Genomic DNA, 26,910 nt, shown 5'->3' with positions numbered 1-26,910 from the left:
CGCCAAGATGCCTCCAGGTGAACCTGTGCTTTACAAATACACGTTATGCTATGGTGTTCTGCAACTTCATGCATTTAGTCAGCAAAAGGGCAGCCGGGAAGGACACTGATTTAAATAGCACACTCGTGTTAAAAAGGCTGCAAAGGTAAACTGAAACGAGGCCTTCACACCTAAGAGGTCAAGCGAGGCTATCAGATGGCAAGATGATTGAGTTCCATTCTTCTGATCATTCCACAGAACGACTTTGCACAGCAAGGTCACATGAAACTCCTAAAACACTTCAACGTGCAGACAAAAATGAATTTGGGATCCAGAAAAGGGTGTAAAAATGTCAGCTATGTGAGTGCAGAACTGCAAATTCTTTTTCATATATTTTTTTTATTACAGCAGGGAACTGTTGTAGTGCTTTTCCTGGAGAAACGGGGCCGGCTCTCAGAACGATAACTTTCGTTACCATGACAATCACACCCAAGGGCTTGACCACTTATGCGCCTCCCTTCTGGTGATGTCATAATCACAGAATCCAATCAGAATGTCTAGAACCTTCACACGGTAGCCGTCTTTCATAGACACCTCCACCCGACGCTGCACACAAAGAGCAATGCAGAACTCTCTAAGTGGCTCCATGTGCATAAACCACTCCAAGGAAGGGGCTACCATCAGAACAGAACATTAGGGGGTATGGCGCATTGTCAACCTGCAGAAGAAAGCTGGGAGCACGGAATGGAGCAGCTGGATGTCATGGAAGATGATCCCAAAGTGGTATGGACCATACTGTAGAGAGAATGTATTGGGAAGGCAGCCTCTTCCGGTCTAGATGCATTTGTTAATTAAATGCAAGATACAAAGCTCGGAGTTACGAAGAGGAAAGACCTATGTTAGGACAAGGGGCAGGGGACATGGTCACCTTCAACTTTCTCCCTCTCCCTCCATGTGATCTTAAATAAGTCACTTCTATTTCTGCTCTACAAATATTCCAATTTTAATAGAGTGTGTAAGCCTTATTGCTTCTTCATTCACTTCACTAACTGTATTGTGGACTTCCCTTGGTTTCACCAAGACCCCTTTTCGTTCACGTTTTCCTGTCTGTCTGTCGCACTCATGGTACACAGGCAGCAGACTGCACGACTCCTATCTCCTTGCCTCTGTTTATCAAAAACGAAATGTTTCTCCCTCTGTTCAGCTCTAGAGATGGGAGTTATAAGGACATGGTACACTGTAAAAGAGACTGGAACATTTCCACAGGTCTGCATATTATATGATGTTACTTGTTACAAGTCAAACCTATTGTAGTTTTGTAAAGTGTGGCTCACACCATTTACATTTCTTCTTGCATTCCCTGGACCTGTAGGGTTCCCCTAGGACAGTGTTTTTTAACTTTCCACTTCTGTGGACCCCCACTTAATCATTACTGGAATCCGGGGATCACCACTGAATCCTTATTGGAATATGGGAACCCCCCCCCCCCCCCCCCCCCCATAGACATTGTTGGCATCCATGGACCTCGGCCGCAGCAATTTCAATGAATTCAACTACAAAACAATACACAAAAATACTGAAACAAGGATCCATCCAACAAAAACCCATATGATGAAATGTTTTATTTCATTCACAAATTTAAACATTTCAAATTTTAGTTTTAATGGCAAGGTGGAGCATTTCTAAAATCAATTGAAGCCACCCATCGTCCATACTATATTGTTTTTTCATGTATCTGCATTGCTCCCACAAATCAATCAGAAGATACCAACTTAATTTTTAGTCTCCATTTTTAAATTACTTCAATATACAGAGCTTTTAAAAATGTTCAATTTTATTTCTGTGCTTATACACACTTTAATGATCTGTTATTATTATGTAATTTTCTAAGCAGTTATGGACCTCCTGAGTAGGCGTCACAACCCCCTGGGGTTCCAGGACCACAGGTTAAAAACCACTGCCCTAGGACATTTTAGTGAACTAGAATGATTTGCCTTCTTTGTAACAACAATACGCTCTTTGCTGCTTGTGGGTCTGGAGGCACTGACTTCCAAAGATCTGAAGCCTGAAAGGAGAACAACTATCTTCTTATGGAGCTACAGCAGATGCAAAGGACTATTAGCAGGCTGGTTAATGACAATCTTTAGGAGCATGTTTGTTCATAGGAAGTGAATTTAGAGTAGAGGAATAAGGATCATCTCTGTTAAAGAAAACATTTACCCACACACAGGGCCCGATTCTCAGAACTAACTTAAGACAAAATCCTAAACTTCCTACCATTTTGGTACTCACAGAAGGCATTTACTCATTTTGGTATTCACAGAAGGCACTAACTCATTTTGATATTCACAGACGGCACTTGCTCATTGATGAGTAAGTGCCATCTGTGAATACCAAAATGAGTAAATGGTAGTAAGTTTAGGATTTTGTCTTAAGTTAGTTCTGTGAATCGGGCCCACAGTTCCTTAAACAAGCTCTCTTTCCCAGTGGGAGTTTAGTGTTTTTGGCCAAGGGTGGCGAAACATGTTCATAGATTGATGGGGTCAAATTAATGGTCTGGAACCCAAATTGGCTTCAGCATTTTTAACAGATAAGCCGGCAGATGAGGGTATATACTATTAGATAAGCACAATGTGGACAACAACAGAAACCAATTCCTTATACTCTGTGAGAATGTTTCAAGTAGGATAGAAGGTGTACTTGTGTCAAGTAGGATAGAAGGTGGATATATATTGGACGTTCTAGCCCAGGTTCACATCAGTTGATTGTTAAGTTGATGAGGGCACATTCGGGGATGCGTTCAAGGTGGGTTTATCAACAGGGATACATGGCAGCTCAAATGACCCCACCCGTGCCTGTGAGAGGATTGTAATGACCATTGTCGCCAAACTGCGATCCTGTCCCTGTCACATCACCAGTCCAAAAAACAGGAAGCATAAAACTATAAAGCGTTGTACCAGCTGAGCTAACACACAAAAAACGTATGATTTATTACAGAAAAGCCTAGTGCTGGAGCATTACATCCTTAGTGCTATACTAACCTTATTCACAAAACCCTTTGGACTGCATTGACATCACAGAGTTGACCCCAGTTCTACACTCAGGCCATCAACGGCTCTTATATTTGCCCCTGAGGAGCTAGAAAAGTAAATTGGTCTCTTATAACACTGTTTACTATCGGTTCCTGTGGATCCTTCATGATGTCTGAAATTTGGGTTAGCAATGGAAAAGGCATGGGGACCAAAGAGACTGTGTTGTTTTAAGGATTTTTGGGGCTCTAGGCGAGAGCCATCCTGCCCGACATCTTCCTGCGTGCCGCCATTTTGAGTTTGGTATTTTTCATCATTTCATGTGCACCTTCCAGCATATTTCTCGTCTTGCCAACCATGTCTGTTTGCCATCCAATCTTCCCACAGTTCCATGTTTTGCCTTCTTACATCCATGGAATTTCCTCAAGGACATCGGAGCGCTTTCACGCATTTGCAGCAGGTACTGTTTCATTTTCATTTTTAAACCGGAACATTCAACACCACTTCGATCTGCTGTTTCTTTTCTCGAAGTACTGTAGTTTAACTTTTACAACAGCGCCATCCAGTGGTTATCTTTACCACCGCATCTCCTCAAAGAAAAACATGATTCCAGCTGATTCAATGCATATGTTCGAGCTTATGTTCCTTCTGTTATTTTACATTAATGTTTTTCCATCAGGTTCAACCTTGCCTGGATTTACCTGCAAGATTCATATTCTTACCATATGGCATTACTATTTTTATTACTTTGACTTCATTTTTTATGTACTTGCCCTAACGTGTTGTTAGCGCTGTTACTGTAAATTGCATTTTTACTGCGTAGCATGTTAAAAAAAAAAAAAGAGGAAGGGATAGTTTTACATTTACGTTCTTCACATCTTGTGTTTTTACTGTGTGGCAGTTTTATCCACACCATCTCCTTAAGCCTCTTCATATTACCCGTTATTGTGCGTTTTAATCAAATATTAATGCTTTATGTGGTCTTCCTCCACATTTATTTCACGTTTCATGTAGCACATAGTGCCGTGTGCCGTGCCGCACACCTTTCACTCCAATTTTGGGGAATATTAATGCTTCATGTGGTCTTTCTCCACATCTATTTCACGTTTTATGTAGCACATAGTGCCGTGTGCCGTGCCGCACACCTTTCACTCCAATTTTGGGGAATATTAATGCTTCATATGGTCTTTCTCCACATCTATTTCACGTTTCATGTAGCACATAGTGCCGTGTGCCGTGCCGCAGACCTTTCACTCCAATTTTGGGGAATATTAATGCTTTATGTGGTCTTCCTCCATATCTGTTTTACGTCTCATGTAGCACATTGTGCCGTGTGCCGTGCCGCACACCTTTCACTCCAATTGTTGTGGGGATTTTTCTTTTAGCAAAGTAACTGTACTTTATAGTCCTTATTTACATTATGTTACTTGTACCTACTTTACAGTGCCTCCTTTCTAAAACCCCTGTGGTAGAATTTCCAGGCATGTGTCATGATAGCTTACACGCTATCTAGTGGATCTATTTTCAAATATCCACCTAGGTGTACTTCACACACCTTCCTTACGCCTTTAGAGCGCTTTTCCTTTCTTTCTTCTTAACTTACTGTTCTTTTCCATTTCCTTTCCGCTCGCCACCTTCACAGTGGTCTGGCCAACCACTGTGCCCTGGTGGTGTTTAGCAAGTCAACCTCTTTCAAGTTTTTGCGCTCCATTGCAGCGCAAATTTCTTTCTTCATTTCCTTGCTTGTTCTTCCTCACAGTACTCTTCCCCTTCAACTTCTTCTTGTTCACACCTGTTGTCTTCATTAAAGGGGGAAGAAGGGTTCTATACATGCTTTGATTTCATTGTTCATATTTATGTGCTTTTCTGAGTGCTTTTCTTTTAAAAGGTTAAAAAATGTATTACACATTCATTAGGCATTTTAAAATTTATAAATATTTCATTACGTGTTTTAAAATGTATTACTTGTCACATCACTTCAAGATTTATATACCTTGTCCTTTGATTGTAACCTTTTGTTGTACATCTTTGAAGTCTCCTTTCTCATTGTAAAGAAGGGAGAAGATGTAGTGTACTGCTCAGCCAGGATGTGCATGTTAGAATGTTGAAGATTAGAATGTTGGTAGGATTCAGGCAGTTGCTGAATGGGCTGAGCAGATACAGACTGCTCCTGGTGGGGCTCTTATATTATACAACTAGATATACAATAAACCTACATTGAAAACTACCATTCTGTAATGTTACAAATAGTAGTCCATTCTTGGTAGTTTTCAATGTAGGTTTATTGTATATCTAGTTGTATAATATAAGAGCCCCACCAGGAGCAGTCTGTATCTGCTCAGCCCATTTAATAAAACAGTAAAAACACCATAAAATACACATTTTGAGAATGGAGGAAATTGCAGCACTGCAAGATGTACTGAGCATAGCACATTAAAACTTAGAGACACTCTGCACAGATGAGGTGTGTCAATGTCCCATGAAAATAATAAAATTAATGAGGTGGTCACCGTGGTTTGGAAACTTGTAAAGAACTGTGCTGAATTACAGGGAAAAACGATGAAAAGGAATGTAATAGTACCTTAGCACGATGAAACACTGGAGAAAGTAAACTTGTGCTGTCAAAACGAGTGAAGTTGAAGTTCCTAGTAGAGGTGCTGTAATGAAACAACCGCTAGGTGGCACTGTTGTTTACTCAATGAAACTGTAATTGTAGTCCAGTGCTTTTACGATCGAAAATGTGATCCAACCAGCTGGCAGTGAAATTTGTAAATCGTGGTGGAAGTGGAAGTGGAAGAAAGGTGCTCCGGTGGTGCCAGGCAAATTGGAGGCACGTAGCACGGAGGCGCGCCGGGTGGCTCCTGGCACGTCGTAGCATGCAGGAATGCAGAGGAAGGAACGCAGCTCTAAGTGCAGGAGACGTCATAGGGTAGCAGAAATGACGGTGAGAGCGCGAGCTGGCTTCATGTGCGCTCGAGCGATTTTAAAAATGTCAGGAAGACAGTTGAACTGCTATTGAGGAGCACACTAAACATGACACATAAAAGAGTGTAAATTAAATTACTAACTCACCGCCAATGTCTAGAAGCACGCAAAGTGGGGTGGTTGATGAGTGGGAATGTCAAACAGCTGCCAAGGCAGGAAACTCTCACGAACGAAGGCAACTCTCACAGCTTTCCATGAACTCCCCAAGGAAGAACTGTCATTAAAACGTAGAAATCTTATTCTTGAAGACAGAATCAGGGCAGAATAGACTCTGGGAAGGTGCTTGGTACTGAATAACGTTAGGATGAAAACGAACAGACATCTCTTTAAGCAGGGTTGGCACACAGGAGTTGAGGACGACCAGTGTCGCAGTAGTTGGCATGCAGGCAGGCACTGGCATGCAGGCAGGAACTATAGGCAGAAACTGGGAAGAAGCAGGATCTGCATTGGCACTTTGTAGTTGAGGGTGATAGGTGTCGCAGTAGCTGGCATGCAGGCAGGAACTGGCATGCAGACAGGAAACTTTTGAAAGGCACTGGAAGGCAGCAGGATCCGTAGGTAGAAAGTGGCACTTTGGAGTTGAGGGCGACCGGTGGGGGTCACTGGTGGGGCTTGTGGTGCCAGATGAGTTGAAGTGCTGCTTCAGAATTTTTGAATCTTGAGGTTTCTTGGAAGTTGACGCGCAGAATCATCCCAAATCGTCGCCAGATGTAATGTTACAAGAAGTTATCCATTCTTGGTAGTTTTCAATGTAGGTTTATTGTATATCTAGTTGTATAATATAAGAGCCCCACCAGGAGCAGTCTGTATCTGCTCAGCCCATTCAGCAACTGCCTGAATCCTACCAACATTCTAATCTTCAACATTCTAACATGCACATCCTGGCTGAGCAGTACACTACGAAAAGGCATGGGGACCAAAGAGACTGTGTTGTTTTAAGGATTTTTGGGGCTCTAGGCGAGGCATATTTTGGGCCCCCTGTTCATAATTTTATGGCCCATTTTCTCCTAAATAATCATGATGCCAAATAAACTTTCAGAAACAGGGTTCACACAAAAATGGTTGAAATATTTTTTTCAAGGGTCCCCAAAAAGTCTTATGATACCACTCAGCAAAGACATACATAGCGGTAGAGGGCAGACAGAGAGCAGAGAGGAGGAAATATGAAACTTGACAGAAGTGAACTAGACAGAGAGAACGTTTACTTTCCCTGAGGGGTCTCTTGGAAAGTGGTGCCCTTGGGCATTTGCCTTCTTTGCCCATGCCTTAAAAAGTCTCTGCAGAGAGGGACGCCTAGCGTAGTGCTGCTATTCCTGCCTGCTCCTACTAGATGTCCGTGCATACAGTATCTTGGGGAGGAGAACTTTTCTTTTGTAGATTGATTTGTATCTATGGACATAGAACAGGTCCCAGTTCTCAAAGGAGTAAGGACCTTTTTTAGGGCCCCATTTATAGCTTGGCAGGCAGCATGGCATTTACGTATGTAGAGATCAATGAGAGAGCTAGGGAGGCATGGGGTGCGTCCGTATCCCCTGTGGTATAGGTCAGTTTTATCAAAGCTGGACGAACCCGAAGGTGTTGGTACAATCACTGAGAAGCAGTGATAGGGAACCCACTAGGTTAGTTAAAAGGCCCCTCACACACCAACCTGGTTGGTGTCATGCTTCATTATAGGGGCCCCAACCGGGTGGCCGAGTGCCTCCCGGTTGTGCTGCGACGCCTGGCTACCGCGGAGCTGGTGTGGTGCAGAAGTGTGATGTCGTGAAGGCTTAAAAATATCTCTGAGAGTCCTTGCCGAGGTAAATTTATTATTGGCGGCTCAGGATATATTAAAATTAAACTATGTGGTGCAACTACGAAAGAGATTAGTTTCTAATAGTTGTATGTGTGGTAGGTCTACATGTTTCAGCCCACTTAGGAGTGTCAGGGGCTTTCGTCAGGACCAGTGAGTGAAGTGAGTGGCAAAGTGAGGAGTGCCACGTGATTAGTGAAAAAATAAAAAGGATTTAGTTACCTACACACTCGCTAAGGTGTGTGGAAAAGGTGTCTGCACACTGGCGGACACCGCAGCGAAAAAAACCTGTGGGAGAAAAGAACATAGCACAAAGACATATAAAGCAGTGGCATTTTGTGCTGAGTATCGCCGCAACTATAAAATGCAATCTCCCGTGCTGTGATGTATCCAACACTTGCAGTCGGTAGTGCCTGTGGCCACACACATGCTATACTGGTGTGGCATGCTGCTATAATCTCACACTGATCAATAATAACTAATGAGAGGACGCTGTGTGTCCTGTGAACTCTATCGTTAAATTGGTGAACAGCAAGACCGGCAACAAGACAGGCAGGAAGGGTAGTGAACTATTTTCATGGGGTGCCTGGTGGAGGCAGTGGGCACCTTGAAGGGTGGTGCTGTGTGGCCACCGAGTGGTCAGACTTAATTGTAAATACCCAGTACGCACTCGTTTGGATAGGCTATCCAGGTGACAGTGTGCAATACATATGAGGTGCTGGGTACAGGAAGGGGTAGTACCCCTGTGTGACGCGCTGTGGTAACGGGGGGAGGGGATGACAAACAGAAGGAATTAAAAAGGAATTACACTATGGCTGAGTATTGGTCGCTGCTCAGGAAAGGGGAGGAGTTCGCTCCTTAAATCACAAATTCTGTGGGGAGGAAGGAACAAATCAGGCATGAAGGTCGGGACATCATCGGCAGATGTAGACCGACAGAGAAACAGCGCGCGTCACCTTACTTGGTCAAGTAGCAGCACCCGTATTCCACCTACCCAGGGCTCCCGGATCCCGGATGGTGGTGTGTCCGAGGCGGAGGGGGAATAAATAGTGGTAGGGGCGATGGATTACGTGCTGGGTGTCCAGTAGGCGCTGCTGTAGCAAAGAGGTCTGCGCATGTGTGAGGCAGGGCTGCGAGTTGTGCGCGCATGCGTGGGGCGCGAGCAAGCGTAGAGGTTGCTACTCCAGAGCGCATGCGCAGAGGAGCAGAGAAGCAGCAAAGGGGAGAGCGCGAGCAGTAATAGCTGAACGGGGGCAGGCATGTGGGCACTGGATGCCAAATCTAAAGTATCGGTGCCTGAGGTAAGCCTTGTGTGAGAAAGGCGTGGGGTGGACCGAAAAATACAGGGGTGCAGATGTGGTGCTGGCATCTGGCTAATAACAGGTGGACAGTGGGGGTAGCCTCACGAAGGTATGGGGGCTACTGGGTCTGCCAGGAGAGTGGGAGAACACAGTGCTGGCATAGGAGGCTACAGGAGGACAAATCAAGGGGTGGAATTAGGTTCTCCTGAGGCTATTCCATGGGATATTGTCGTTGAGTCCAGTGGTATGACTGGACAGACGATATATCCATCGTTGCTCTTGTTCCAAAAGGCGACTCTGGATATTAGGAAGGTTGTGGTCCAGGGCCTCTACAACAACCCATCTCATGTCATTGGTCGTGTGGCCTTTTTCCAAAAAATGGGTAGTCATTTTAGTAGTATTTTTCTTGCATCGTATTGTACTGCGATGTTCACAGATCCTTGTTTTTATTTTGCGAGTGGTCATGCCTATGTAGGTGAGGTTGCAAGGGCAAGTGATCCGGTACACAACATTTTCCGAGTTGCAATTCGTATGTTTGCGGAGTTCCCAAGTTTTTCCGGGTTCAAGATTCAGTTGTTTGGTCGTCTCAGTAATGTGGCAGACACTACAATTGCCGCATGGGAAATGCCCTTTGACGTTGGGGAGGCCCCATGCGTTCAGGACCGTGTTGGTGGATTTGGGAAAGCAGATCGGTCTGGTGGATACGATGGTGTCCTTGATGGTGCGGGCTCTTTTGTTGGCCAAGAGGGGAGGTTCCCAGTTGAGTTTTCCTGTATTCAAGATTCTCCAGTTTTTTTTAATGATTTGAGCAACTTTGTTGGTCACTGTGTTGAAGGTGGTGACACATGTGAGTGGCGGACTGGTAGGTGCCTTAATGTAGTTCTCCTGTAGGCCCTCGCGATTTTGGTTTCTGGCCCTCTTGTTAGCTGTCTTGGTTATCTTGCGAGGATAACCACGTTGGTGCAGCTTGTGGCAAAGGTCAGTTGCCTGTGCCTTGTAATCCTTGGTGTCACTGCAATTCCTGCGGAGGCGAAGAAATTGGCCATATGGAAGGTTCTCACGGAGGGTTCGGGGATGGAAACTGGAAAAGTGTAGTAGGGAATTACGAGCTGTAGGTTTGAAGTGAGTCTTACTCACAAGGCCTCCTGATTCTGCTTTTATGTCCAGGTCTAGAAAGGTGGTCCGATGCCTGTCTGAGCTGTGTGTGAACCTAAGATTAGGGTCGCACGTGTTGATCCATTCACAGAAAGAGGCCAAAGATTCTCCTGATCCCTCCCAGATCAGGAGGATATCATCAATGTACTGCTTGTAGAATTTGATTTGGGGGATGCGTGATGAGTTGATGTCGAGGAGGTGTTTGGTCTCAAAGTGGAAGACATACAGGCCCGCTACGCTAGGGGCGAAAACGCTGCCCATTGAAGTGCCGTACTTCTGGAGATATAGCTTGCCTTCATATTCAAAGTAGTTCTCTTTGAGCGCTAGTGTTGTGCATTTGAGTACAAAGGAAGGAGGGGTGCGATATTGCCAGTCGGTGTTGTTGAGAGCCTGTTCTAATACTTTGAGGGTGTCGTCTTGAGGGAGGCTAGTATACAAGCTCTCTACATCAAGTGACACCAAGAAGGAAGTGTTGGGGTCATAGCGTATGTCCGCTAGAAGACCTAGAAGGTCTTTGGTATCTTTAAGGTATGTGCTGGTAGATTGAACCAATGGTTGCAAGAAATGATCACAAAAACGTGAAAGGGGTTCTAAAAGAGACCCGATGCCGGAGACGATGGGACGTCCCGGAGGAGGGGTTTTGATCTTAGGAACAGTGTAAAAATATGGTATTTTGCCTTGTGTGGTTGTGAGAAATTTGGCCTCGTTCTTGGATATCTGGCCAGAGTCTTCCGCATCATCCACTAAGGATTGTATGCGAATCTTGAGGGATCTTGTGATCATTTCTTGCAACCAAATCAAATTCTACAAGCGGTACATTGATGATATCCTCCTGATCTGGGAGGGATCAGGAGAATCTTTGGCCTCTTTCTGTGAATGGATCAACACGTGCGACCCTAATCTTAGGTTCACACACAGCTCAGACAGGCATCGGACCACCTTTCTAGACCTGGACATAAAAGCAGAATCAGGAGGCCTTGTGAGTAAGACTCACTTCAAACCTACAGCTCGTAATTCCCTACTACACTTTTCCAGTTTCCATCCCCGAACCCTCCGTGAGAACCTTCCATATGGCCAATTTCTTCGCCTCCGCAGGAATTGCAGTGACACCAAGGATTACAAGGCACAGGCAACTGACCTTTGCCACAAGCTGCACCAACGTGGTTATCCTCGCAAGATAACCGAGACAGCTAACAAGAGGGCCAGAAACCAAAATCGCGAGGGCCTACTGGAGAACTACATTAAGGCACCTACCAGTCCACCACTCACATGTGTGACCACCTTCAACACAGTGACCAACAAAGTTGCTCAAATCATTAAAAAAAACTGGAGAATCTTGAATACAGGAAAACTCAACTGGGAACCTCCCCTCTTGGCCAACAAAAGAGCCCGCACCATCAAGGACACCATCGTATCCACCAGACCGATCTGCTTTCCCAAACCCACCAACACGGTCCTCAACGCATGGGGCCTCCCCAACGTCAAAGGGCATTTCCCATGCGGCAATTGTAGTGTCTGCCACATTACTGAGACGACCAAACAACTGAATCTTGAACCCGGAAAAACTTGGGAACTCCGCAAACATACGAATTGCAACTCGGAAAATGTTGTGTACCGGATCACTTGCCCTTGCAACCTCACCTACATAGGCATGACCACTCGCAAAATAAAAACAAGGATCTGTGAACATCGCAGTACAATACGATGCAAGAAAAATACCACTAAAATGACTACCCATTTTTTGGAAAAAGGCCACACGACCAATGACATGAGATGGGTTGTTGTAGAGGCCCTGGACCACAACCTTCCTAATATCCAGAGTCGCCTTTTGGAACAAGAGCAACGATGGATATATCGTCTGTCCAGTCATACCACTGGACTCAACGACAATATCCCATGGAATAGCCTCAGGAGAACCTAATTCCACCCCTTGATTTGTCCTCCTGTAGCCTCCTATGCCAGCACTGTGTTCTCCCACTCTCCTGGCAGACCCAGTAGCCCCCATACCTTCGTGAGGCTACCCCCACTGTCCACCTGTTATTAGCCAGATGCCAGCATCACATCTGCACCCCTGTATTTTTCGGTCCACCCCACGCCTTTCTCACACAATGCTTACCTCAGGCACCGATACTTTAGATTTGGCATCCAGTGCCCACATGCCTGCCCCCGTTCAGCTATTACTGCTCGCGCTCTCCCCTTTGCTGCTTCTCTGCTCCTCTGCGCATGCGCTCTGGAGTAGCAACCTCTACGCTTGCTCGCGCCCCACGCATGCGCGCACAACTCGCAGCCCTGCCTCACACATGCGCAGACCTCTTTGCTACAGCAGCGCCTACTGGACACCCAGCACGTAATCCATGGCCCCTACCACTATTTATTCCCCCTCCGCCTCGGACACACCACCATCCGGGATCCGGGAGCCCTGAGTAGGTGGAATACGGGTGCTGCTACTTGACCAAGTAAGGTGACGCGCGCTGTTTCTCTGTCGGTCTACATCTGCAGATGATGTCCCGACCTTCATGCCTGATTTGTTCCTCCCTCCCCACAGAATTTGTGATTTAAGGAGCGCACTCCTCCCCTTTCCTGAGCAGCGACCAATACTCAGCCATAGTGTAATTCCTTTTTAATTCCTTCTGTTTGTCATCCCCTCCCCCCGTTACCACAGCGTGTCACACAGGGGTACTACCCCTTCCTGTACCCAGCACCTCATATGTATTGCACACTGTCACCTGGATAGCCTATCCAAACGAGTGCGTACTGGGTATTTACGATTAAGTCTGACCACTCGGTGGCCACACAGCACCACCCTTCAAGGTGCCCACTGCCTCCACCAGGCACCCCATGAAAATAGTTCACTACCCTTCCTGCCTGTCTTGTTGCCGGTCTTGCTGTTCACCAATTTAACGATAGAGTTCACAGGACACACAGCGTCCTCTCATTAGTTATTATTGATCAGTGTGAGACTATAGCAGCATGCCACACCAGTATAGCATGTGTGTGGCCACAGGCACTACCGACTACAAGTGTTGGATACATCACAGCACGGAAGATTGCATTTTATAGTTGCGGCGATACTCAGCACAAAATGCCACTGCTTTATATGTCTTTGTGCTATGTTCTTTTCTCCCACAGGTTTTTTTCGCTGCGGTGTCCGCCAGTGTGCAGACACCTTTTCCACACACCTTAGCGAGTGTGTAGGTAACTAAATCCTTTTTATTTTTTCACTAATCATGTGGCACTCCTCACTTTGCCACTCACTTCCCTAACTGGTCCTGACGAAAGCCCCTGGCACTCCTAAGTGGGCTGAAACATGTAGACCTACCACACATACAACTATTAGAAACTAATCTCTTTCGTAGTTGCACCACATAGTTTAATTTTAATATATCCTGAGCCGCCAATAATAAATTTACCTCGGCAAGGACTCTCAGAGATATTTTTAAGCCTTCACGACATCACACTTCTGCACCACACCAGCTCCGCTGTAGCCAGGCGTCGCAGCACAACCGGGAGGCACTCGGCCACCCGGTTGGAGCCCCTATGATGAAGCATGACACCAACCAGGTTGGTGTGTGAGGGGCCTTTTAACTAACCTAGTGGGTTCCCTATCACTGCTTCTCAGTGATTGTACCAACACCTTCGGGTTCGTCCAGCTTTGATAAAACTGAGCATGGCATTTACTCCATCATGAATTGAATCGAGTACCCTGCATGCCAAATCCTCCATCTATCTGCCTCATTTACAGATGGGTGGAACGTAAGTATTCCATCGATGAAGCCTCTGTTGCCTATGTCAACAGAATACTTGCTTGAAGGCATGATGGAATAGAGGCCATCAGAGAAAGGACATTACACCATCTGTCCTATTTAGTGTGGATGGTGTAATGTCTTCTTTCCTGTCAATCATCATCCAAGAAAAACCTGTCAGTGAGGGACACGAAAACACTGTGATGGCCGTATCAACCTGGGAGAAAAATCCTTGGGTGTGGAGGTCATTTGTTTCCTTTGTTTTTTTTAAAACAAACTATCACCTTAGGGCGTGTTTCTGAAAAACAAAAAAGTGTAAAACGTTTGATGAACAGCCATCAAAACCGATGGCGGGCGTCCACCAAACTTTTAGTACATTTAAGGAAAACCCTGTGATGGTGGTTCCTTTGAATGTACAGAGATGATGAGTGAACAGGCAGTCATCTCTCAATTTGGCAGATGGTGGTCCATTAAGACAGTGGAGGCAATGTCCTCCGCCACCCTGAAGGGTGGAGTACCTTCTCCAAAACCGTAATGCCGGCTTTCCCTTAGGGGCTGATTTAGCCTTCGACAGATGGAGCAGTGTCAGTCAGGACGGCGAAGGACACTATCTCCATCATCCCAAGGGCACTCTGTTTGCCAGATTTAGAGATTGGTGCAGGCCCACCTGTCATCTCAGTACATTGAAAGGAAATGCCAAAAAATGCATCACACCATCCACACTAAATATGATGGGGAGTATAATGTTCTTCTTCTGACAGCACCTGCTCAGTCGGACTGTTCATGGAAGTATTCCATTGACGGCATCAACAGGGGCCACTTGACAGAAATCTTCTGGGTCCACCCAACTCAAAATGATGCACGCAGACAAGGATTTAAAAGTCAGGGCACTCCATCGCGAATGCAATGGAGTACCCTGTCCGCCTAACTCAAAATCTGGCCCTTACTTTCTAAAACCTTTTTTTTCACATGAGAAAATATGATACATTCTCTTGTTTTAGTTTTTTACACACAGCACTCATACAGTCAGTTCACTCAGTTCAAATCCAGTGGCTAATGGGAGCAGCATGTACTTAGTCAAATCAAACTGCGGTATGGCTAAGACTCAAGGCTTCTTTTGAAAATTAGGCAATTAGAGCACATTTCCCTCATGCAGACATACTTACATTGGCATTCAATGATGAAATGCATCAAAAGTAAGGCTTGAACAATTGGTCCCTTGACCCTGAATGAAAGTGGATCTTCTTTATAGTTATATACAGAGGAAATGTGCAAATACCTGGCTCTTTTGTTCATAGAGAATGAGGTAGTATCTGTACATTACTGGTCTATATTGTTGTAGCACTATGTTACCACTTCGGTGGGGGAAGCAGCATTATACAAATATTATTTAACATAAAATTAGCATTGCTGATGCATGGCTAGCAATAGCGAACATTATTTATTTATTTTTTTGAAAAACTTTATTGTGCAAAACACCACCAATACAAATATGGGCCTACAACCACAAGGGCCGGCCGCTAGTATATGCAAAGCAATATCTGGACGTCACGAAGCAGCGACTGGTCTCCAGCAGTCCAGCAGAATTACAGGATATATTCTCGGCAACTCAGAAGATAGGCAGGATACCAATATTTTAAATTTTTGTGAAAAAAGAAACAAACAAAAAAAAAAAACAATAAAACAAAACTCAAGGCGAGAAACACTCTAGACGGTGTCGAGCTCCGAAGGGGGGGACCTGCCATACCAGGCAGAGAATCAGGAGGACAATAGAGATGACCAGGGGGGGGAGGCAGTGGGGAAGTCAGGACAATCAGCAAAAGGAGTACAGTATTCGAGGAACCTCAGGATCAGGGGGACAGAGAAATGTCCGGAGTGTCTTCAAGGGGGGGCGTACAGATGTTCCCTCGGTAGGTGTTCCACTGGCCCCAAATTTTACTCCACTCCCTGGGCTTGCCCCTAGCCAGATACACCGTCTTCTCTCTAAACATGCGCGAACATTATTGGCACTCTTTACATGCTGGATTTACAGAAATCCAGCCCCAGAAGAATACAAATTATCAAGAGAGATGCTTTGACAGAGTAGCGGCTTGGCACTTGTCAGATGATGTGTGGATAGAATTGTTTTGACAGAATAATGATGATAATAATCAATCCGAAATTGTATGCAACTTTCAACACAAGTTTCATAATTTGATCATTCAGAGCTTCTCGGTATTCATAGTAGTGGTTGAATATTAATTCAGGTGAGTGAGATTTACAAGCTTCCATTCATCCTTCCCCACTTTTACACAGAGAGAGCATTCTCACCTATCTGGTGGTCATTTAAATTAAATACAAGATGTGCCTTGATGAGGGGGCAGAGCTAGACGTCATGCTGTAAGCAGCCGACCATGCAAGCTCCCTGTCAGCCTGCGAGCCCCCAGCCTCCTTCGGCCACCATGCCCAGCGTTAGACCCTGGACTGCTGACACCCTGGTGGGGCGCACAGGACCCACTAGAAGCAGAGGAGATTGAGTGCTGGTGACTACCCTGGTGGCAACAAGATGGCAGCTCTGTAGTTAAGTGGAGGCTACAGAGCTCATTGTCACTGTGCCCACGGTGGGCAGGGGTTGCACGGCAGGATTGGGCAGAGTGCTTCACGCTGCACTTTCTGTGGGGTGCTTTCCCCCTCCCAGTGTCCCAACCGGCGACAGGGATTTGGACTCTGCTCTTGGACCTTTAATTCCACGGGTGGTCTCCCCGATGAGCGACTACCCTGCCTGCTGACTCTGGGGCTATACTGAGGCCCGAGGACTTCCGTACTGGGCCCTGTGGCAGATTTGCATGCATCTTCTGTTGGACTTTGAGGGAGCAGCCAGGACAACCACTGCTCCGCCTTCAGACCGTTGACTGCTTTTGTTTTTACCTATATGGATGGTTGGGGCTCTTGAGGTGCTCACTTTGAGGGAGGCCTCCTACTCTATGTCCTACCTGTGAAGAGGATCATTGTCCTGCCTCGTGCCTACTGCTGCTGTGCTTGCAGATACCAGTTCATTTTGGCCCACTCCCCCTGCCTCATTTGATGATTAGCGGAGTCCTGGCTGGAGCCTGCTGGGGGAAAACCGGGGGGGCTACATGGCTGGGGGTCACTCCTGCTGCCTGCAAGGTTACCCCTGTCTAAAGGGTTTTTTATCACATAATAGGGCGAATGGGCACCTTCTGCCATAGCCCTAGTGTTGACACTGGACCCCGCCGGCCACACTGTGTCTCCCACCACTATCCCCGGGCTGCTGCTAGTGGTGCTGCAACGTCTGGGCCTGCTGCTGGGAACCTTGGTTGTTGAGTCTGGATGCATCTTGCTCTCCCTTGTTTGACTCCGTCATGGGTCACACCCAAAGACTTCAGGACGATGCTCCAGTGGGCACCCTCCAGGAGGGCATCAAGCAGGGGTCTGGGGGTGGGGATGTCTCCCACTTCAACAGCAAATTTAAAAAACTACCGGCTACGATCAAGACCACCTGAGAGTGACCAGAGGGTAAGATTAACTCTATAGCCATTGATCTGGGCCTCATTCGTGATGACTCTAAGATTATGTCAGAGCGGGTGTCTGCCATGGAGGCCTCAGTACAAAGCTTAACACCCGAGGCCCTGAATATGGACCGTTGTCTTATTAACTTGGAGGCCCACACCTGGCATTTGGCTGCTAGGCTTGAGGATCAGGAGGGGAGGGCTTCCAGAAAGAGTGTGGGCAGATCCATGCTTGGATTCCTTGAGGACTGGCTTCAAGAGGTTGTGGCCCAGGAGAGCCTGTCTAAGTTCTTCACCTTGAAACATACTCATAGAGTACCTGCCCAACTGATTACGGTGGGGCCCCCCTGCCGGGTGGTGGCCCGCCTCCTTCATTTCCGTGATAGGGATTTCCTCATCCAATAGGCTCACATTAATGCCCCTTTACAGTGGAGAATACTAGGGTCTCTCTTTATCCTGTGTTTACCCTCCTGGTCCAATCTCATGAGGGCCTCGTTCACTGCAGTGAAGAAGAAGCTTTGTGAGCTGGTGTTGCTTTAGTCTTTGCTCTACTACCCAGCCAGTCTGAGAATTCACCTATCAGCTTATAGAAAGCATCCAACGTATTTATTCAATTTGCCCCTCTCCTCGGATGAGACTAACATTCAATGAAAAGAAAGCCCAAGAAGCAGAAGCTCATGTACTTCTGAGTTAGTGTATGATTTTATAACAAATTTGGTGAAAACTCTATACTCAAAAATTGAGAACAGGACATATATATGCATACACAGATATATGATGTGTATTTACACTTATTGACACATAACGTGAAGCGAAAGCAAAGAAATCTATTTACAAATCACAACACAATATATACATAATAAATGAACATATATTCAAGACAAACATTTAAACACGGTGTGATAAAAAATGAAAATCTGATTCAACCCGACTTATAATCGATCTGGTTATTCTTGATTATTATGGGTGATCAATAACACTTGAAAGTGTGCGTCGACGTTTCGACCCCAGATATTATCGCTATATTTTGTTTGTCTAAGGTAGGGTCTTTTTCAGGACTATATGTAGAGCCTGTGTGTGGCCATGGATTAGTATTCCACCTGGATATCAAAATATAGCTACTGTCAGCACGACTGCTTGATTATATAGGGTTTACCTGAGTCAATATATAGCTCTCCTTATCAGCTGATAAAGTTAAGGTTCAGTGGCACAGCGTGCCTACAACTCTAAAGGCGTCTGGCGCTCGGGGTCTTCTCTGAGTATTCAATACTTCTCAATTGGACAATGATTGCCAGGGCTGATCTCCTCCTGGCAAAATTTCCGTGATAAACTCCAGACTAATTATTGCCTGCGAGTTCACTCTGCCATCGTGTATTTGGAAACTGATCTCAGGCCCTTCCAAGGTCTGTGGATATCCAATACACTTGAAGCAATCTCCCTTGAAGTGAAGGAGCCACTTCCCCGCATCTACAGGCACCACAATGAAGCTGACCAGTCTGCTAATCCTTTGGTCCCACAGACTTCAAAAGGCTCAGCAACACAGGTGGTGGGTCTTCACATCCCTCAAGGCCTGCCCTGTCCTCTCCCCAAGTTTGAGGTCAATATCCCTCGTCGGAGCCACAGGAACCGGATCCCTGTGCACCGCATTGACTTGCTGTTGCAAAGGCTTGTTGGCTTCCTTCCATCAAGATCTTCGGACTCCAAGTATCCCCGACCTCAAGAATCTCCTGTGACCAAGATCTTTGTCCTCACAACATCACTTGCATTGTGGGCCTGCATTTTTGGTGAGCTGCTCGAGGTCCTCATAAATAAATTTCAGCGGGTTCCCCTGATTGCTTGAGGCCTCCTCTGACTCCCCTGTTTGAGGTAAATCACCTGTCCCTTGCTGGTCCCAACACTGCACCTTCTTCACTTTCCACGTTGTTTGCAGTTGGCAAGGCTTCTTGGTACTCCAGACGGACGCTGACCCCTCTACACTCGACATCCGACGTGGGACAGATTGTGAATGGCTCCTGGTCTTTCACTGCAATGCCTGGTCCACACAGCTGCAGCTCCAATGTCATTGTCAGCTCTCCTGCAACACTCAGCTTCGGTAGGCATTTGTCTTCCGGGCCGCCTGGTCACTCCCAAGTGGCATAGACTCTGTCCCCTCTGCTTGCAGGTACTTCTCATCTTGAATCCACCTTTGGTTGCCACCAGGCACTTTCACCTTGTGCAGCAGCGGCATCTTACTGAAGTCCCCCATTGAGTTCAATTCCCTTGTGTAGGTATCCTGGTTCCCAGGGGATCCACGATTGGGGTGGCTCTCCAACCTTCTTTTTTCCACTGGGGGTTTCTCCAGGGTCCACTGGGAAGGGTCCTTCTTCTTTAAAATTGCAACCGCAACTTACCCATTGACTTGTATTAAGCCCGATGTCGTGTTCCCACTCTGCACACGGTCTCCGTGGGTCTCCTGGTTACTTCCTTCGGGTGGTTCCTTGGGTCCCTGGCACTTCTATGTCTTCTGGGTATAGTATTGACTTGAGTCGTGGTTGGCATACCACTATTTTAGTATATGGTTTGATCTCCCCTGTCGACAACTGTGTATCTGTGCTACTTACCTGCTTCTATTGCAAAGTGTTGTATTTATTGTATATATCTCCAGCTAGCAGATATCTGCATGTGTTAGTGAGTGTCTTATAATAAATACATCTTCCTTATAAATAGACTGTATGGTTCTTTTTCACTTAATCTATACCAATAAGATTATGCTCTGGTAAAACAAGCTGCTTTACACTCCTTCTGGACTAAGCCTGTAGGGTGGCTCTCCACAGCTACCACTTAAAGAGCTTTTTAAGGTTGTCTAAGACCACTAAAAATCACCATAAGGGTTGTCTGGATTAGTGCAGGGTGCCCACTTACATAAGTGTGCACCATATGATACGCCAGCTTCTCACACCTTCCAATTGCATCAGGCGGTCATTGACCCTGTGGGCCAATATGTCCTGGTGCTGGGCCGGTTAGACGGCAGGGATGTCGCTGTGCTTAATGTGTACACCTCAAACACGGATCAACTCTTCTTTTGGATTAGCTTAATGCCTCTCTTGGAAGCTACAGTGTCTTACTTAAGGATAACTGGAGGGGGAGGCATCAATTGTGTGGCGGATCTCACTTTGGACAAGACCCATCCCCCATTGTACTCAGCGCCTCCTCATAAATAAGCGAGAGCTTTTTATGCATGGCAGTGGCGGCTCTTCCGCTAAGGTGGAGGAGTGTCGCTCCACTGCTATTTAAGCAGTGCACGAAAGAAAAAGAAAATTATAATATTAGGACGTTATTATCATTTCATTTTTCAGTGTGGCACTTGGAGCCGGGCGGGGCTCTGTGATGCCAAGCAGAGTGAGGAGTGGTTTGCACTCTTCTAAGTGCACATGACAGTTTGGCCAACCCTCTGGGACTGGCCAAACCATCATACGCACTTGGCTTGTTCTCCATTGGGCTGTCTTGCACAGCCCCATAGAGAACATGCCCAGCCTCCCCAGACACTCCCTGAGCATCCAAACATGACACTCAGATCAATCAGGACACTGCTTCTGCAGCATTGTGATTGGCTGGGAGAGCCCCCAAGCCTGAGTGCTTCAGTAGCTGACCTGAACAGGATGGAGGAGACGGACGCTGTGAATCGGCGAAGGAAAACGTAAGTTTATTTTTAAATTATTTTTCCTTTAATACAACCCAATTTTAATCCCCGTTCCGAGGCAGCCACCATTGGTGCATGGGCTCAGCTGTGGTGCTTTACTGATTTCTGGAGGGCGTGGAACCCAGGGGTCTGGGCTTATTTCTTCTGATCTGGTGTACATGATTTGGAGGTGCGCCTGGATGGGGTGGACTGTTGTGCTGCAGTGCACGAGCATGTGGTAGATGCTGAGCATTTGGCGAGAACTTATTCCTACCACTGCCCCTTGCTACGTTCTTTCCGTTGGTCACCTCACAGATCTTGTGTCCCTGCTTGGTAGTTGGACCCAACACTGTTTGATGACCCCATTTTCAGATCCTCGCCTGATGAGACAGTCACAAAATTGTTGGCTGGACAACGCCGAGTCAGCGTCATCGGTGGGGGTCGAATGGGAGGGACTGAAGGTGGTTGTATGGGGCTATTGTATCTCCAATAAGCTAGGGGTGCGCAATCAACTGCATGTAGACATTATGCAGGAAAGGCGGTCCTGAATGGTCTGCCTCTCGAGCTGGGGGAGACGTCAGGAGGCAGGAAATGGATTCTTGCTGAAAGGGAGAAACTGTTTACGCCGGTGGAGCGCTCGCAGCAATATGATTACAGAACCTATATTGTAAGTTCCCAAGTGTAGAGAGATAAGTTGGGGAGCATGTTAGTCTGGCTCCTCCAGGAGGCGACAAGGGGGTACGTTATTCTCCAGATTCATGACTCCACTGCAAAGATGTGTTTACGTAGGACAAAATCAATGCTGCGTTCAGGCTATATTATTGTGAGTTATATTCCGTGGGCACTGAGTTTAGTGAGGCGGACATTTTGTGATACATTGCTGATTCCTCTCCTTTGGTCTTAGACCCTGCTGTGGCAGAGCAATTGAGTACTATTACTGTCCAGGAAGAGCGGGGCACAATCAAAGGATGGCTCAGGTCAAGATCCCCAGGTCAGATAGGGTGCCCATAAAGTTTTATGCTACTTATTCTGCTGCCCTTGCTCCTAAACTAGTGGATGTTTTTAAGGGAGCTAAGACGCAGGGGCTACTTCCGCCCTCTCTGCGAGAGGCCACGATTGTATCCCTACCAAAGAAAGACAAGTACCTGGTACTATTTAATTTCTAGCGCCCCCTCTACGCTTAATGCAGATTATAAAATCTTGAGTAAGATCCGGTTGAAGAGGATGTTGCCGCATGTTGGTTACTAGACTGATACACCCTACCCGTAACACCTTGCCAAATATCCGCTAGCTTATTCACATCCTGGATATGTGAGAGCGCCTCCCATCAGATTCCCTGGCACTATCCATTGACATTTGGAAGGCGTTCGATTCCCTTCACTGGGAGTCCTTTTATTCTGCGTTACTGGGGATGGGGTTTGGGCTTGCTTTTGTTAAATGGAACAAGTGTCTACATACCCTGCCTGTGGTGAGGGCTAGAACTGAGTCAGTGATATCAGAGGCATGCATGGTAGAGCTGGTTACTAGGCAGGGATGGCCATTTTCCCCTCTGTTCTTTCCCCTAGCTTTGGAGCCATTTGCGTTCTCCTTACGGCAGTGTGGGCACCACCTTGGACTGCCGATGGCAGGAGATTGCCTATACATTTCCTAATATGGGGACCACATGCTGTATATGCATGGCAAGACTTCTGACTTAGAGGGGGCAGTGGCAGCTCTGTCCGCATTTGGAAAACTATCTGGCCTTGAGGTTAATTGGCATAATACCTGCTCCTTGCCACTGCAGCCCGACATTGGGGAGCTGTGGCTCCCGTAGGCCACACTGGCATTGCATTGAGAACAGGATACCATGTGATACTTGGGAGCAGCTGTCTTTAGGTCTGCGGAGCTGCTCCTCAAGGGTAACTTTGCCCAGGCTATTTCTGCTTTGTGACAATCTGTAGCATTTTGGAGTACCCTACCTATTTCGGTCAGCGGCCGTAAAGCCATCTCCAAGATGGTGATTCTGCCAAGGCTTAACTGATTGTTTGCGGCTTTGCCTGTCGAACTCCCAAGAGTGTCTTTAGGGAACTGGATAGCAACCTTCTTACGTTATACTGGGGTTCCTCGAGATGCTGGATGGCCTTGTGGAAATTGTGGCTACCAGTACACAAGGAAGGAATGGCTTCTCTGGACTTGGAGCTTTACTATCTAGCCGTCCAGCTACAGTGGGTGGATCGGTGGCAGTCAGTAATCTGGGATGCAGCAGGTCACCAAGAGTGCAGGATGCATTCCAGGGCTCTTTTGACTCAGATTCTGCTGAAACCTGTCCCTGCCACAATGGTGCATGGTGAGAATGTGTTGGTTAGGATGCGAGATGTGTGTGGGCGTGGGTGTTGCAGAGGACACTCACCGGGGTTCAGTACACCTGCGAGCTCCCCTCGATGGTTTCTCGGTACTGGCAGCACCTGGGAGGCTGGGCTGGCCTGCAGCTGTGGATTGATGCAAGGCTTACTATTATGGGTGATATGTTTACAGGGGTGAAGCTAGCTCCTTTCTGGACCCGAGGAAGACGTATGGCGTCCTAGTAGGACACTTCCTATTACAAGGGGCTCAGCTGGGTAAGGTCTGTTCTTAGTGGAGGATGGGTTCCGCAGAGCCTCTGGAACAAGAATGCCTTCGCTATCTATTCCTCTTAATTGGGAGAACGAAGATAGTCCTGCTTCTCTATAAGGGCTCTGCTGAAGCGGGCGCAGGTGACCCTTTCTCAATTGCACCACTGATGGGCGGTGGATTTGGGACACATCTTTGATTACTCAGCCTGGAAAAAAAACCTGCCCTTCACCCCCAGATTGTCTTGTAATGCTAAGTTTAAACTTATCCAGTTTTATTTCCTGCACTGGGAATACTTCACCCCTCAGTGCATTCACGCCATGTTCCCCAGGGCTTCATTGGCGTGCCCCAATGCCTTGCGAATGATGCAGCTTCTACCATATGGTATGGGCATGCCCTGTGTTGGCTCAGGATTAGGATGCTGTCATACAGGTTGTCTCTCCGGTCACAGACAGACACTTTGATTGTTCTTCACAGTTGTTCCCCACAGTTGGGCCTTCATACTTGAAGCGTTGCCTGAAAAGTGACAGACAGGTTTGCAGACTTAGCGCTTATTCTTGCGCATAGGCAATTGACGATGAGCTGGAAATCTGCTGGTAGCCCGACCTGTAAAGATGGGGGAAGGAGCTGTCCAAGTAGGCGGACTGTGAGAGGGAAGCGATCCAGAATGAGGAGACCAGGGGAGTGCATAGGGTCCCAATTCTGCCTGTCTGGGATGAGATCTTAGTAGTTTGCCCCAAAATAGATCCCCAGGTACAGATTCTGACCAAGAAGGAAGCTTTTGCGGCTCACGCGCTAAAGGCCGGTGAGCCTCCATTGTCATGACCCTGCTTCTGTTGTCTGATTTGGCACTGACATGGTTCTGAGGGTGGTCCATACCCATTTGCTAGATGTGTGTTTGAGGTGGAAGTGGCAGTGGCAGAATGAGTTACTATTTGCTATTGTGTCTTCAATTCTATGCCACTCCAGCGGATTGACACTGCAGTTTGTGCGCCAGCCATGCCCTTATATTGCGAATCCGTGGATTATTTTCTTTTACTGTCTGTGTTACTGTCTCCTCGGCTGCACACGACTACCTTCTTTTGTTTGGTAATGTAGCATTGTTTACTTGAAAAACGTAATAAAATCACAACCTTCCTGCCAGCAACAAAACTTGAAAAACTAAAACGATAATAAAACAGTTTTATTATCATTTTATTTTTCAACTTCTAAGGGCTGGGCCGAGTTTGGGGGGGTGGGGTCATCGTGGGGGCAGTCACGAAGGGGAGTGGTGGGCACTGCTATCAGTGTGCATGCCAGTTTGGCCGGCCGTTTCAGGATGGCCAAACCAACATGCGCACTGAGCTGTCCCCTACCCAAGCAGCGTAGTCGGGTTAGAGACAGCAAGCACAGGCTCCCAGTCTCACTGGAAGTTCAAAAACATTTTGCAGGTTCTTTCCTACTCTAGAAAGATACTCCTGCAAAGAGTAGGAGTAAGTCCTATTTCAGGCAGGAAAAGGAATGAGTACATCCCATATTTTATGGTATGTAGGTAAAGGGACTTCTCCATCAGGAAAAATCGATTGGGTGACCCTGCTCATTTTAGCTCTGGTATTTACAATATGTAGGGACCGTGTGCCATTACCTGCCTGTCTGGGATGAGATCTTAGTAGTTTGCCCCAAAATAAATCCCCAGGTACAGATTCTGACCAAGAAGGAAGCTTTTGTGGCTCACACGCTAAAGGCCGGTGAGCCCCCATTGTCATGACCCTGCTTCTGTTGTCTGATTTGGCACTGACATGGTTCTGAGGGTGGTCCATACCCATTTGCTAGATGTGTGTTTGAGGTGGAAGTGGCAGTGGCAGAATGAGTTACTATTTGGAATTGTGTCTTCAATTCTATGCCAATCCAGCGGATTGACACTGCAGTTTGTGCGCCAGCCATGCCCTTATATTGCGAATACGTGGATTATTTTCTTTTACTGTCTGTGTTACTGTCTCCTCGGCCGCACACGACTACCTTCTTTTGTTTGGTAATGTAGCATTGTTTACTTGAACAACGTAATAAAATCACAACCTTCCTGCCTGCAAGAAAACTTGAAAAACTAAAACGATAATAAAACAGTTTTATTATCATTTTATTTTTAAACTTCTAAGGACTGGGCCGAGTTTGGGGGGGTGGGGTCATCGTGGGGGCAGTCACGAAGGGGAGTGGTGGGCACTGCTATCAGTGTGCATGCCAGTTTGACCGGCCGTTTCAGGATGCCAAACCAACATCCGCACTGAGCTGTCCCCAACCCAAGCAGCGTAGTCGGATTAGAGACAGCAAACACAGACTCCCAGTCTCACTGGAAGTTCAAATACATTTTGCAGGTTCTTTCCTACTCTAGAAAGTTACTCCTGCAAAGAGTAGGAGTAAGTCCTATTTCAGGCAGGAAAAGGAATGAGTACATCCCATATTTTAGGGTGTGTAGGTAAAGGGACTTCTCCATCAGGAAAAATCGCTTGGGTGACCCTGCTCATTTTAGCTCTGGTATTTACAATATGTAGGGACCATGTGCCATTACCTGCCTGTCTCGGATGAGATCTTAGTAGTTTGCCCCAAACTAAATCCCCAGGTACAGATTCTGACCAAGAAGGAAGCTTTTGTGGCTCACACGCTAAAGGCCGGTGAGCCCCCATTGTCATGACCCTGCTTCTGTTGTCTGATTTGGCACTGACATGGTTCTGAGGTTGGTCCATACCCATTTGCTAGATGTGTGTTTGAGGTGGAAGTGGCAGTGGCAGAATGAGTTACTATTTGGTATTGTGTCTTCAATTCTATGCCACTCCAGCGGATTGACACTGCAGTTGGTGCGCCAGCCATGCCCTTATATTGCGAATGCGTGGATTATTTTCTTTTACTGTCTGTGTTACTGTCTCCTCGGCCGCACACGACTACCTTCTTTTGTTTGGTAATGTAGCATTGTTTACTTGAAAAACGTAATAAAATCACAACCTTCCTGCCTGCAAGAAAACTTGAAAAACTAAAACGATAATAAAACAGTTTTATTATCATTTTATTTGTCAACTTCTAAGGGTTGGGCCGAGTTCGGGGGGGTGGGGTCATCGTGGGGGCAGTCACGAAGGGGAGTGGTGGGCACTGCTATCAGTGTGAATGCCAGTTTGGCCGGCCGTTTCAGGATGGCCAAA

The 26,910-nt window shown here is 46.6% G+C and overlaps 1 protein-coding gene across 2 annotated transcripts in view; it reads left to right on the top strand.

Annotated features, from left to right (window-relative positions):
• The first annotated feature begins 584 nt into the window (after positions 1 to 584).
• The window catches only part of TSGA10IP (testis specific 10 interacting protein), a 224,456-nt gene continuing 198,130 nt past the window's right edge, over positions 585 to 26,910 (top strand). Inside the window, exon 1 of one of the 2 annotated variants that reach the window (XM_085625872.1) lies at positions 585 to 762. In XM_085625872.1, coding sequence (XP_085481998.1) covers positions 682 to 762 — 81 coding nt within the window. In that variant the 5' untranslated portion in view covers positions 585 to 681. Of the gene's footprint in view, positions 763 to 5,756; positions 5,953 to 26,910 lie in introns of those variants that run through there. The other variant, XM_085625873.1, reaches the window with a different exon arrangement.

The sequence above is a fragment of the Triturus cristatus genome, chromosome 9 (assembly GCF_964204655.1).
Source record: "Triturus cristatus chromosome 9, aTriCri1.1, whole genome shotgun sequence".
In the NCBI taxonomy this organism is placed as follows: domain Eukaryota; kingdom Metazoa; phylum Chordata; class Amphibia; order Caudata; family Salamandridae; genus Triturus; species Triturus cristatus.
The sequence above is the reverse complement of the archived record's forward strand: the minus strand, read 5'-3'. Positions and strand labels throughout refer to the sequence as shown.